The sequence below is a fragment of the Rhea pennata genome, chromosome 12, assembly GCF_028389875.1.
Source record: "Rhea pennata isolate bPtePen1 chromosome 12, bPtePen1.pri, whole genome shotgun sequence".
NCBI lineage: Eukaryota > Metazoa > Chordata > Aves > Rheiformes > Rheidae > Rhea > Rhea pennata.
The window spans coordinates 11,847,455-11,861,810 of NC_084674.1; the positions used below are offsets into that span (position 1 = coordinate 11,847,455).

The window sequence follows — 14,356 nt, forward strand, 5'->3', positions numbered from 1 at the left end:
CTGAGACTACATTTTCCTCCATCTTCACTTCTGAATTCTCTCTAACATACTTTTGCTTCATATCAGTGCTGAGTTAGAGGTGAATCTCAGACCTCTGTGCTTCGCTAAGGGAGCTCTGACAATAATATTATTTCAAGCAGTAACTTAACGAACACTTTTTCCAGTTGCAGTGCTGGCTGAAGCAGCTTCTTCCATTTCGTGCTCCCAGCAGTGAATTAGATGAAGGAATTGATTCAGGTTAAAGTTCTTTAAAATACAACAACAAAAACTGTGTCAGTTCCCCAAATTGCTTAGCCCCCTAAACAGTTTCTATCATCAGCCCTGCAACGCTTTTATCAGCAATAACCTAGAAATTGCTGGGAATTCTCCCTCACCTACCCTGCCCATCTCTTAACCTGAGCAATCCACAGACTGATGCACAGTGAGGCCCCCACAAATAAATCTGTCAGTAGAAATGGGAATGCTGTAGTGAATATGAAAGGGAGATCAGGCAGCTGGGAAGGAAAGATGTATGGGTAAGAAAAACCTGAGAACTGCTCTATAATTCCCAGTATCAGGGAACTGCAAACCCAGGGACCCACCTCTGAAAAAAAGCCTGTTCCTAAAGATGTCATTATCTCACTAGATTTTGCCTGATTAGAAACAAGGGATGTCTCCAGCCTAGAGAAAACCAAATTTTTGCAGCTTGTCTGAACACAGATAATGTTTGAAGGGGTAGAAGGCAGATTATAAAGCAGACCCACTTAAAAAAACAATACCTAACACATTCAAGAAGGACTCAGAGGGACTCAAAGCGGCAGAGCAAGAGGGATTCTGCTGACTGAAGGATTATCCAGAACTAACGGATACTGCATAGAGCAGTTGGAAAGAGAGACCATGATTTTAAACAAATTTAACTGCCTGAAAAGTAAGAGTCCAGCCAGAAATGCGGAGCTCTGAAAAAACTCCAAGAAAACACAAGTAGGGGATAAAAACTGAAGCAGGAAATGGCTCATACAAAAGTATATTATAAAACAAACAAACAAACAAACCAACCTCCCACACCATACATTTCCTTCGTGGTCTAAAATAAAGGACAACTAGTTTTAGCAAAGCTTCTGCAAAGCTTTCCATCAGTTTGTTTTGACTATCACAAATCCCTAAAGAATTAACCAAGAGGAAGCTTTGCAGATCATGTCCTTAGCAGATAGGCTGCAGAGTTTTACTATAAGAAAGGAGAGCCTGACTTCAGAAAGCATTTCCTAGTGACATAGACAGTGGCTAGAGTTCACTACAGGGGGAAAAAAAGTAAAAAACACTTAGGCACAGTAACAAATCATGAAGACTTGGACCTCATGGCAAGGCATGCAGGAGATAAGAAATCAAAAAATGCTGTAACAATTGGTTTCAAGACTGGAAAAATAAAATCAAATTTCTTCCAAAAGTAGAACATGTCTGAGCAGGGAAACACAGGAAGAAGAGGGTTCAGCTCCAGCTAGAAGCAAAAAAAAAGCATGAATATCACGCAATGCTTATGTTATATCTCTGGACTGTCACGATTTTGAAGACTGACTCAAAAAAAAAAAAAAAAAAAAGTTTTCAAATTTTTAGGTACTCTTTGCATCCAGAAATCCATGGCTTTAGCTATTCAGCCATCACTTAACTCTCATCAGAAACAAGAATCCTAAGGTGTAATGAATAACATTAACATACTGCAACTCCTGATTCCATAGGCAAGGTTTCCTTTAAATAAAGCTCAAATAAGTGGGTGGAAAATTAGTTCAAAGGATGCTCTGCAACATCTTCCTTTCAGCACAAAGAAGGAGGACTTCCTGAGGCAGAAATATCTTAAACAGAAAGCAAATGCTTCAAGGGTGTGCATGCATGTTTTAAATTGGCCAAAAGTTAAATCCTTCCCTAAATAGCTGCAGTTCTTCATGAAATAGCTTATGGGAATTGTGTTTTTCAAGAAATAGCTTATTGGAATAGGGTTTTTTCAAAAAAGCAGATGCTTAAATTACTTCATGTGGGGATTCAAACCTTACTGTGCAACAGTGAGTCACCAATCCAAGCTCAGTCATTCCAGGTATAACACTTTTTACTTGCAAGAGTTCATAGCTCAGTACATGTCTGGGGTTTTCCCTGCGAACTCTAAAACCAGACAAGCCTAACATTTCTAAGCAAAATGAATTTAAGCTAATATTACATAAATTTAGGGGATATTTAATTCCAGACATTTCTTCTCCTACCAAACATTCTGGAGCGTAAGACCCTGAAGGGAGCAACGCAAGGGTAGCTTCTTGCTCTTTGTTGTTGTTGTTACTTTCCATGAGACACGCATGTTTTTTTGTAGTTTGCATCTTTCTTTGATTTAAAGGAAATCAGAATACTTCCTTACTGATTTGCAAAGGCCAACCTGAGTGTTTCTTTTCATCTGTAGTGGTTTAAAAGATCAAACTTCAAGCGCAGCTTGTAAAATTAAAAATGACATATCACTATAATAGTATTTGCTCCATGAATGTCAGCAGCTATGCATTCTATCTTCCTTTGGTCATACTTAAACACCAGATTTATGTGGCTTCTCTTGACCAGGTACTACCTCATTAAGATCTCCAATGGGACATGAATTTACAGTGAACACTGAAGACTAAATCTAAACCTAGTACATGCTACAATGAAGAAACAAAGTGATCTACACCAGTCACACTGGATAAGCACAAGAGGAGCCCCCCCTCCTTTCTTTTTTTAAACTGAGACTGTAACATTATCTTTCAAACCTTTCCATGAGGCCTAGCATATTCCTGAATATTTATACCATGACGGTAGCCAGCATCCTGGGAACAGCACCCATCTCACAGCTTAATCATCTTATACCGCTGCTGGTCAAACCCACCTACTGCTCTTTGTACTTACACAGTGCATTGCAGAAAGTGAAAGACAAACTTGCTGCTTCTTCTAACTGCTTGCACTAGAATCTTTCTCCTAGTAAATCTCATACATGATCTCCCCTTTAGTATTAGGATCAGAGGAGAAGATAACTTGTTTAACATCTCTCAATCACTAAGCCAGATCAGTGCCCTGCTTTTCATTAGGGCATCATGAACATGAGAAAAGTCATGTGCCTGATGTTTCTTCTACCAGCATACTGAGATTATCAACAGACCAAAAATGCAGCTGCAGTCTGGGTGGGTTGTTTTAACAGAGCTTCAGAAATTTGCTTAATGTGGCAGAATTAGGATGTCCATTGATTGCAACTTTATTAGACATTTCTTCTATGAGATCAATGCAATGTCTATAGAAACTTCATCAACATGCAGATAACTTGTCAAGTGTTCACTGATGCTTGTGATTGCTCTCCCCTTTTTCATTATTTATGAGTAAGACAAAGGAAAAGAAAAGAAAAGGCCAACTCCATGAGTTAAAATAAAGAACATACGCTGGTTGAGAAACAACTTACTAGCCGTAGGCTACAAAAGAAGGAAAAAGCCAGGGAGATTAGGTCAGTGTTTTTGTTTACTTTGTTAAAAATGGTTTTGTTGTAATCAAATTGGACAGTAACCTGTATTGAATCAAGTAGAGTAGGACCTTGATCCTTTTCAAAAGGATTCAAGATTATGAGATAGAAGCGCACCAAAGGAATCAGGACAGTAGAAAAGATACTGGACAAGAATCAACAAATCTCCTTTCAAGAGTGATGCTAGTACTTTTTGGCTGTGATTGATAGCATTCTCTTTCTGTACAGTAGCATCACAATCTTTTCCTTTTTTGGGGGGGAGGGGTGAGAAGTGGGGAACAAAAAACAACAAAGAAAATAGTGCTCACCTCCTTTCAAGGGCTGTTTACCAAAACTGGCACCTGAAAGGTAAGAGCAAGATGGAAAAATACCTATTCAGGAAGACTCACCCCAGAAATAGTACAGCCTTTCACAAGAATGAATTTTGTAACCCCCTTCTGTGGGACAACAGTGCTAAAATAAAATCTAGAGAAAAAGAGAAGCATGGGAAAAATAGTCAGTAAACTGTATATTCAGTACCTGAAAGACCACATGTAGAATGTTTCAGTCAGGAGACTGCACACGTGAGAGGGAAAAATCATTGTATAAACACCAGATTGCCTCAGGGAAGAAAAAAAATAGCTATGACAGCTGGTTCTAGGATTGAGAACAGATATCTCCTGTGATATCCATAGGATGCTGTGAATCTGGAAGCTGCATGTATATAGCAATGCAGGTTTTAGGTTGTTTAAAAAGATATTTTCAGAGAACGAATGCAGGACAAGTAAGTTCTAAAGGCTTAACATCTAATCATAAGAAAAATCTCCATTAGCCGCTACTGAGATTTGAGCTTTTGTTTTATGGACAGGGCAGCCCATATACAGAAACAACCTCCTGATTGCTTGAGTTACACCAACAGGCATCAATAATGATTGTCAAGTTTAACATATAAAATCTGTAAGAATTATGTCTGATTTAACTATAGGCTAGTCTCCTGGTTGCAGTGGAACTTTGGATCTCCTGCTTTATATAAGCAGCACCTCAGTCAACAGAAACTTAGCTTGAAGGAATGCATTACAAACGTAGAACTGATCAAATTAGCTCTCAGATGTCATCTGTTGATATCTCATTTCTTCCTCAGACTTCTGTTAACCACTGGAATGCAACATCTGGCCAGTTGGGGAGGCAACTATTTTACTAAAAAGAATACTAAATATAGGTGCAACAGAACACATTATGACACAGTGCTTTACTGCATCCCCTAGAGCACAAGATGAACTAATATCAATTACCTTCAACAGAAAAAAAAGGAATCATGCCTACATAACCTGTCACCTTTATAGCATAAAAAACTACTTAATTAGAGCAATTAATTGCTAAGGATGAGTGTGACAAACTCATAGTTATCTGTTGTAGAAATAATTTAGGGGGGGGGAGCACCATTTGCTTGCTTCAATTTTTTTCCATACCATTGAAATTTGAAGACTCTGGAGGAATTCCAGATACAATCAATGAAGGCTTTACAATTAATATTCTACACGTTTTAAATGAAAGTTTAGAGCAAAATACTTTTTTCTTTCTCAAAGGAAAAAGATTGCTTTCACATTTGTTTTTTATTGTGGTTTCTGTAAGACAGTTTGGAGAAGTGATTTTATGAATTCCTCAGTCAACATTTAGACCACATTTCACACTGATTAGTGTAAATGGCAGGCTCCAATGACACACACATTTTATGCAATGATTTACATAGAAGTAGAGGTTTTACTGCCTAACAGTTCAGATCAGGTAACAGCAAATGAGATTTTACTGTAGCAGAAGTGCCACAACTATGAGTTCCGTTAGGTAGTGGAACAGAGTATGAATCATTTAATAAACCATACTCTTGCTAGCAAAGGTTTCTGCATCCTTCTGTGCAGTAGTTGAGTGCTGTGAGAAAGGAGCAGCACTAAGAACGGCCTCCTTTAGGAGCTGATATTGATCCAGTATCACAGCAGAGTTTACTGAAATGAGACTGCCACTTGTCAAACAGGGACATCTTTACAACACATTCAGACACTGGTGAAAGTTCCTTGCACAAAGGTTTTAGAAAAAGATGGGGCAAAACGTTAAATCATCTATTGTAGAGAGCATCTAGGTACTAGCAGAGGCTTTCGGTGACATGACCCAGATTGGTCAAAGTCAGGTCCATCCAGCACAGTTGAAGAGAGCATAGGTCTTTTAATTCAAAAAAACCTAATTTTAAAATCTTGAGCAATTTTCATCATTAAAACCAAAGAGAAACTAGAAATGCATCACTTACCTGAGGTATTAAACAAAAGTATTTTATGTCTAAATGTATAGTGCAGATTTGGCTTACTGAAGTTTTTGGAACTATATCAGTTTCCAGAAATTATTTCATGTTGCCACATGAATATTTCTGTTATCTTCACAAATAAGGCAATCTTTTTCTTCCATTTAAGTTTTATGCCATCTCTTATTTGTATTAATTATAAAACTAAGTATCACGTGACTAAGGAATGGTATACATACTCTGGATCAAACCATATCCTTCTAATTCTTATGAAGTGCTTATATTTGAATATTCTGATCTCCTCAAAACACGTCTGTACACTCCTTCAGTAAGTAAATCTCTGTATTTACCCTTTACAATTCACATGAAAACATTGCTTAAAGAAAAACACCACCACCCCAACCATCCTCATGATCAGTTATTAGCCAGCACTTTCAAAGGCTTATGTAGCAATAGCTTGTCCACCCACACAGTGAGCACGTCTAGTCCCTCACTGTTGCAGGCAGTCACATCATAAACTGATCAAATGCCATTGTAAAACTAAATAGACTTTTTGGCCTAAGTTTCCAAAATTTGGGAGTAGGCCTCTCTTCCATTCAAACTAATTTGGGTAACAATGAAAAAATTTGCTCATAAACAGGGCTTCTGACTACATCTTTTTCCGTCAGTGGTTCTTGTTTTCCGCTCCAACTCACATAATCTATTCTCTTCCTTCCACCCATTCTTCCCCCCTCCTCCCGCAAAGGCTGGCTTAAGCACTACGCTTCAATTTTCTGTAAGAACTTTCTATTTTTCTTTCCCATTCTTTTTGTTTAGTATATGAAAGCAGCTTCCTGTTTAGAAACATTGGAGTCCTACACCCTCAGTAATGATGTATTCAGCCCATCAGTGATCTTGGCATGAATATCTTAAACCTTAATAAGCCTGATGGGACTTTCTGTACATGTCATCATCGGCCCCAAAAACAATGCACAACGTTTATCACCTTGGACTGAATCATGCTCCCTTCCCAGGGTTCTAGCTCTAATAAGAATTGTAAGGGCTTATAGCTTCTCTCTCTTAAATATTTTAAATCCTAGATTTCTAAAGCCTACAGAACAAGAATGGAGACACACCAAGGGAATACAGTGGTGTCCTGTTACAGAATGCCCAACATGAACAATACTATCCTACTTTTTCAACCCTGAGTCTCTGCAGAAGTCTACACCTGGCTCGCACTGCTCAAACCTTATTGCAACTTATTATCCAAACCCTCACCTTGTCCTGGGCTACAAGATACCAAATGTACAGTGTACTCTCTGTTCAACTAAACATGAAATAGAACAAAGTTATGAAGTGAACATTTAAGATTGGACCTTACTATTTTGTTCAAATAGGTAGATTGAATCAAAAAAACATACACAGTTTCAGAAAGGAAAACAGGATTACTGACTATAAACTGAGATACTTGTCACTTCAAGAGATTCATGGACATACATTCATATATGCAGCCTGTTTCCCTGGTGAATTTTAACTTCAGGGGTGAAGTTCTCCAGTGAAGTAATTGGACAGTCATACATATAGCGCTTGGCTAAATGGACACAGAAGCAGTCTTGTGTAAGCACGCACAATGCACTGCTCATCTGCAAGCAGTGCTCGGCAGCAAAGTGGCTAGCCCAGTTTATTCTAAATGCTATACTTTTTCAGCTGGCGCCATTAGCAAAACTGCTAGCCTGGACTACCTGTATTTTGAATCTGACAATACAGGACACATTTTACTTTAACTCTTCCTAGGACTTGGTCTGTGCCTACATAAACATCAAAACACATTTTGCTCTTTACTTACGGATGAGCGGCAGAGTTAATTTAAAACTGTCAACAAGTGCCACCCTAATTAAAAACAAATGGCTGATTGTACAACTATAGGCCTGTTGACACAGGCCACATATATCAAAGTCAGGCAAAACAAACCAAGCTTGAACCAGAGGAAACACAGCACCATCTAGTGTTCTACCTGAATTAGGAAAAAAAAAATAATGGATCTCCATGGAAATTTCACAGGTAATTGACACTCAAAAAAGCAGTAAGATCCAAAAGGTCCAGCTATACTTGCACTTCTAAAAAAGAGAATGACAGTGAGGGCAAAAAAAATCATTAAGAAAGGAGCTTCTGAGAGTCAAATGTTTGCAACCAGAGCAGAAATTTTTAAAAGTCAATAAACTGGAAAGAAATTCTATCACCTATCAAAAAACTGCAGTCCAAAAGCATGACTGAAGAAATGAAAGTGAAAAGCTACAAGAAATAAAAGGCATCCTTTAAGAAGCTGAGTCTAGAAGAAATTCTAGCAGGCTAAAAACAAAATAGGCTGAAAAGATGTTTGCGAAATCTCTCAAGCAGCATAAAAAATTGAAGACAAATTCTTTTTCAAACACATTAGGAGCAGAAATCTTGACAGAGTAAGGCCAAGAGATGATCAAAGAATAGAAAGAACAGTCAGAAAAGACAGCAGAAGAGCTAGAGGGTTTTTGTTGTGTTTTTTTTTTTTTTTTTAATCCAAATTTCTGGTGGAGAAGTATAGGCTGCCTCCCTCATTGGAGAACTCATTCAAGTTGGAAAGCAATTTAACACATTACTGGACAATTTTTCAAGATAAACAATAACAATTCTTTATGAACAGACAGCAAATATCCAAGAACTCTGTTAGAAAAGAAAATGAACTTATAACCATTATGCATAACCTCTCACTTAAAACTTCCAGAGAGAGAAGGTGATAAAGAGACTGTTTTTTAAAAGTGGTTCTATAGAGACTCAGGTGAACTGTGGACTAACCAGCCCAACCTTTATTTCAGATGTGCTTATAATCTGTAATACAGAATTTCTGGACACATACATAAATGTGTTACATTGGCAAATATGGCACAAGTAAGTGGAATTTATACCTCACATCTCTATTAGCACCTTCAGAGAATCTAACAGAAACCATTAACAGGTATCTACTCTTGGACTTCTGAAAGGCAACTGATAAGGTCCCTCATCAATGCCCTGAAAAAATAACGGCAGTAGGGTAAGAGGAAAGAGTCTTCAGATAAATAATTGCTTAATAGACAAACAGTGGGAATAAACACATGGTCAGTCTTCACACTGATTGCTAGGAGAATTCCATGTGATTTGTACTAAAATCTATTTAGTTTAACATCCATAAGTCTTCTGGAAAAGGGGGACAAACAGCAAGGTGGCAAAGTTTACTGCTAATTTACTATTCAGGATTGTAAAAACAACAAAACAAAGGTAGTAACAGCAAAGCATTGCAAAAGGACTTTTCCCTGTTGAACAACTAGGAAATGAAATGGCCAAATTCAATGAAGATAAATAAGTGATGCACCTGGGGGAGGGCAGGAAGAAACAGTCCTAGGCTCATGTAACAATGGACTCTCAAATTCCCTGTTGCCATTCACAAAAGGGATGCTGGAGCTAAAGCAGTTCTTCGTAAACTTCAGATTGATGTTCAGAAACATTAAAAGTAAAAATCTTGGAGCAAGAATTATCAAGACATTATTAGAAAGTTAAATTTAATCAATATAGAAGTTCATGAAATACCTACACATCGGGCACCATGCCAGTCCTCCAATATAAAGAAATCATATGGTGCAAAAGGCACGAAGCAGCTTTCACCAAAAACGTTTAAACAAAAAAATTATTTGCAGCCTGGAAAAGAGCCAACTCAAGGGGCATATATGAGGTAAATAAAAGGTAAATGTGCATTCACTGTGTACCATCAAGATAATATTGTCTCTAGGACAGAATTAAGGGGCATCACATAAAAGTGTCAGAGTCAAGTTAAAAACCAAACCCACACTAGTCAAACCCAGAACCAGAAGTATATCTTTAGAGACCATGTGCTTAGTCCACGGCTTACCATAATAGTATATGGCAAGGGGTTTTACCAGACTCCTAAAAGCAAATAGACAAATTAATGGAAGAGAAATACACTCCCTCCTTCCCCAGATCTGCTCATCCCTAGGAACTGGGGGACTATCACTACCTGCTCACCCATTCTTTCTCTTCCCTAAGCATTTACTCTGGCTTCCCCAGGAGTAAGTAGTAAGAGACAGGATAACAGTCTAAAAGGTTCTCAGTAGTCATCATTATATCCATTCCAAAAAGGAACATGTGTTATCATCATTCTTCCAACATGCAGGGTAATGAACAGTTGGTACAGGAGTTAAGCCTTCTTGAGCCAGTATGACTCCTGCAGAGATGGCATACCAGGAACTGATGACATATGCATCACAGACTGCAAGTGTTTTCACCTTAGTCCAGATCACCTTCAAGCAAGGATGGCATACTGGAGGAGAGCCTACTAACAAGCCACTGCATATGTGCTCTTCATTCAGATCCTACTGCAGTAGTAAGCTTTACAGGTACTTTCTTCTTTGCATAAAAAGGACTACACAACAGTATCATGCCTTTTTTTTTTTTTTTTTTTTTTTTTTTTTAAGACAAAAAGTTCTTGTAGGTGTAGAAAATTGGAGGGACTTGTTGCCCTTTCTAGGACATGGTGCAAGGAATATGCTATTTGGTCTCCACATGACACTCCCCTCCCCCTTCCCAAAACACCCCAGACCTATTAAAAAAAAATTGCTATTACTACATTAGTTCTTAGCTAAAAAACTACTATTTCAGCTATCACGTCTACTTTTAAAACCACGTCTATGCCAATACTATACATTACATAAGAACAAAGAGTACAGATGCCAGCTAGAATGCAGAGCACATTTTGTAGTGGTCCTTTATTTCAGAGAGAATGAAGCATATATACACACACATACGCCCTTGAAAGCTGTGAATATATATATATATATATATACACACATATATATATATATATATATTTTTTTTGCCAGACAATAACTTGGCTGGGGGGTTTCTAAAGAATAACCTGCATTCTTTGCTCTTGTCACAAGCTATAGATATTTCAAGTTAGGAAGATTTTAACTGTAGCAGAAACTGCCAGAACAGGTGCTTTTGGTAATCATACACTGCATGCCTAAAAAGCTAAATAAACTTTAATTATAAGTTAAGATCATATTGCCGGATAGAGCTAAATCTTTAGCCTATCTTGCAAACATGTACTTGTAGTATTTCATGCCATAAGTTTAGTCAAATCTTCTCCTCATAAATAATGGGGGAAAAAAACAGCAAGCAGCACAAGCCTGAGAAACTCTGTATTAAAAATGGCTTTGCTCAGGGTTCTAATGCACCTTCAGTAGAAATAACTCACGAGTATCTTAAGTGCTCTGCAGAATTTAACATATTCAAGAACTGAAACAGGCTAGTGTCAAATGCAACAAGCATCACAACTGCATGCTAGGTAACATCCTCACTCTCTACTTGCAGCACTGCATACCATTACTCTGTTAATAAAGCCACAATAAAACTATCTAAAACATTGCAAAAAATCATTTAAGTACCATAAGTGGAAGATACATGTAGATACAACTATACAAAGAATACTACAAGAATATGAATACAGAATTTAGATACAGAACAGCCAAAAATGACAGCACTGTAGATTGATACAGTATTGCTCCCAGAAGGTCATAATCCACAAGACACAAGTATTAGTAAGGGCAAAGATTAATACTACACACAAAAAAAATACTGCTTTCTCAGAAAGTGAGACTCCCTACTACAACTTGATGCAGTAGTTCTACAGAAGTACATAAATATCTCTTCAACATAAAAACATGACAAGTCAAATCTGAAAGATAAACCAAATTTATTTAAAACAAAAAATTTAAGACACTGCTATTGCCAAGATCGCAAAACAAAGACTCTTTTACTGATGTGACAGACAGCCGACTTACAGCAGTTACATTAATTCGGGGAAAATCAGGTTGTTTTACACCACTTCAACTGATTACATGTACTTTCATTAAGACAAGTTGGCTCCCCTGCCCTTCCCTCCCCTTCCCAAAAGAACAGACAAAAACATCCTCTAAAAATGCACACGGAATTTTGAGATGCGTGATTGAAACAGGAACCCATTGTCCAAAAGCCTGAAACCTTCCAAAAAGGTTAAATCCTTTGTTGTTTCAGCCAACCCTCAACGGGGGAGCTACAAGCACAACGCCGTCACCTCTGACAAAGAGCATCGGAATATTCCTTTTGGTAGACTAAGAAGAAGGAAAGAAAAGTTTACATTTACAAAAGTATAGTTGACAGAACACACCTGATAAGCATGTGACCAAATTCAATCATAAAACACACCAGAAACAACTACAAAAGTAAGTTTGATTTTACAACTTATTGGTATATGGAAGAGATCAATACAATTAATACAAAGTCTTTGGACACTTTGTACTTCCAAAAGAATGCGCCTGAAACTTTTGTCGGACCTTGGCCCCATAAATACCTATTTGAAATAAACTACTGTAAGTTAATGTTGTTTAGTTAAAAACACACATGCACACCACATCTTTCTGTAGGAATAAATACACATAAGTTCTTACTTTATAAATCTCTTCATAGGTTTCTTCATCAATCTCTATTGTTGTTACAGTTTCTTCCACATCACCCAGAATCATATTTAGATGCTGATCATATGCCTGTAGGAATAAAGCCAGTTTATTATTTTTACAAATTCAAATACAAGCCCATTAAAATAAGAATTTTTGAGACTTCTGGAACGAGTTTGACTAAAATGTGCCACTATGTTAACGCAAAGTAGTACTACTTACAGTTAAAATTTCAAATATAAATGCCAAAAATCAGGACGCAGCAGCACAAGAACAAAACTCCCAAACCCACACATATATTCACAGAAACACTCTTCCAGGACATGGCTCTGAAGCTTTCAATGAGAACACATGCAAAAGCTCTGACAGACACACTTATCTTTGTCATTTATTAACAATGAACAAGCTGTACATTCTTTGCCACCACTTCAGCCTCCTGAAATTATCTGGGGCTAACTTAACACACATGAAAGCTGCTACAAAAATTTTAAATAAGCAAGTGTTCCAAACACCTTCCAAGAGCACACTACAAACTATACTATAACCAGATCTTCATGGATATGTCCTCATCATTGAGGTTTCAAATGAGCTGTAATCCAGTAAACATATGGGACAACTGGTTATCTTCCCCACCACAGTACAGTACTCAGGAAGGATGACTGACTCAATAGAAAACATCAACCTGTCTCATTAAATGACATATCACTATCAGAGAAGAATGCACCTAGATAAATCAGATTTGCAGAGAGTCAAGCTGAGTATATATCGTACCTTCAGTAGGTGTACCTTAAGAGTAATTAATGTGATAACTATAATCTCATTCTTATTTTAATCTTAAATAGACCTCAAAGTACTTTTACAAGAGATCTGCACTATTACACTCATTTCATAAATATAAGAAAAGAAACCAAAACCAGTGGAAAGAATTGCTCGGCTTTATCCAGAAGGCTAAAGAAAAAACAACAACAACAAAAAAAAATACATCTCTTGAATCTTTAGAGTACCATTTTATAGCAGATAGTAGTGAACAAATTAGATTTTGCTATTGCCATCACAGAAAAAGCTTCTGTAAAAAGGGTTCAAACCCTGTTATTCAGGCAACCTTTAACTTATCTTCTCTAATCATCTTTGCATTTTTTTAATCACAAGATACAGTTACATGTGCTTTTGAACTGACTATTACACAAGTTTACCTGTAATATTCTTTAAATTATGTATTATGAAGACTACAGCAAACGAAATAACACTTAGCTAGGTAAGTATGGTAGTGTTATGAAAGTGTTTTACTTACATGTAGTCTGCCCCTGAGCTCTCTGTCATTCCTCATTTTAACATAGATTCGCTCATCTAGGCTGAGCCTGATGAGATCAAGTGGCTCCTCTACAGTATTTGTTGTTTGTTGCTGAAAAGCAAAATTAAAAATAGAAACGTTTATACAGGACAAGTCTGAACTTCTCCATTCCTCAGTATTGGTGAGGAAACACAAGAGAAACGGGTAAGAACAACAACAAAATAAAAAAACACCCAAGAACTCTAGAACATTATTTCAAATTCAGTTGACTCCTAGGGCAATTGATGTTCCCGCTCTACGAATGCTTAGCAGCACACACAGATTTAGTCAACGTACTTGAGCTCAGGCTACAACGAACTGTGCTTCACAGACGCTGCCAACGAGGGAGGCCCGCCGGGCCCAGGCGCCGCCGGCGGCCCCGGCACTCACAGCCCCCGGGCAGCCAAAGCCCCACGGGCCGCCGAGCTCGAGGCGCCGCCGCCATCTTATGCCGGCGCCCCCCGGCGGGGGGCTCCGTCCCCGCTATGGCCGCGGGCAGGGACGGCGGCTCGCCGCGGCGGGAGGAGAGGAGGAGGGCGCGTGGGCAATGGCGGCACGAAGGGCCGCCCCGCCGCCGCGCGCAGAGGCCGGGAGCTACGGTCGCGCCGCGGCGGGAAAGGTCTGCCCGCCGCCGCCTCCCGCCCTGAGCGAGGCAGCCGCTCACCTGGTCCACCTCATCCGCCATCTTTCAAACCGCCTCCCGCGCCCTCCCGCGAGACTTTATGGCCCTGCCCCTTCCCCTGTGGCGGCGCGGGGAGGCGGGCGGC

At 38.6% G+C, this 14,356-nt stretch overlaps 1 protein-coding gene across 1 annotated transcript; it reads right to left on the reverse strand.

Annotated features, from left to right (window-relative positions):
* Positions 1-11,501: 11,501 nt before the first annotated feature.
* Positions 11,502-14,303, reverse strand: LSM3 (LSM3 homolog, U6 small nuclear RNA and mRNA degradation associated). The gene is made up of 4 exons (XM_062585654.1): positions 14,254-14,303; positions 13,551-13,661; positions 12,254-12,349; positions 11,502-11,917 (listed from the first exon to the last, which is right to left on the reverse strand). Exons 1-4 carry the CDS (start codon positions 14,272-14,274, stop codon positions 11,837-11,839), a joined length of 309 nt encoding a protein of 102 aa, XP_062441638.1. The 5' UTR covers positions 14,275-14,303; the 3' UTR covers positions 11,502-11,836.
* Positions 14,304-14,356: the final 53 nt, after the last annotated feature.

Bases quoted from the DNA above. Each gene is read 5' to 3' on its own strand.
- LSM3 (XM_062585654.1), bottom strand. From the start codon at position 14,274: ATGGCGGATGAGGTGGACCAG. The intron at 13,662-14,253 runs GTGAGCGGCTGC...TTTGCTTTTCAG, and splicing joins TGGCGGATGAGGTGGACCAG to CAACAAACAACAAATACTGT. The intron at 12,350-13,550 runs GTAAGTAAAACA...TTATTCCTACAG, and splicing joins AGCTCAGGGGCAGACTACAT to GCATATGATCAGCATCTAAA.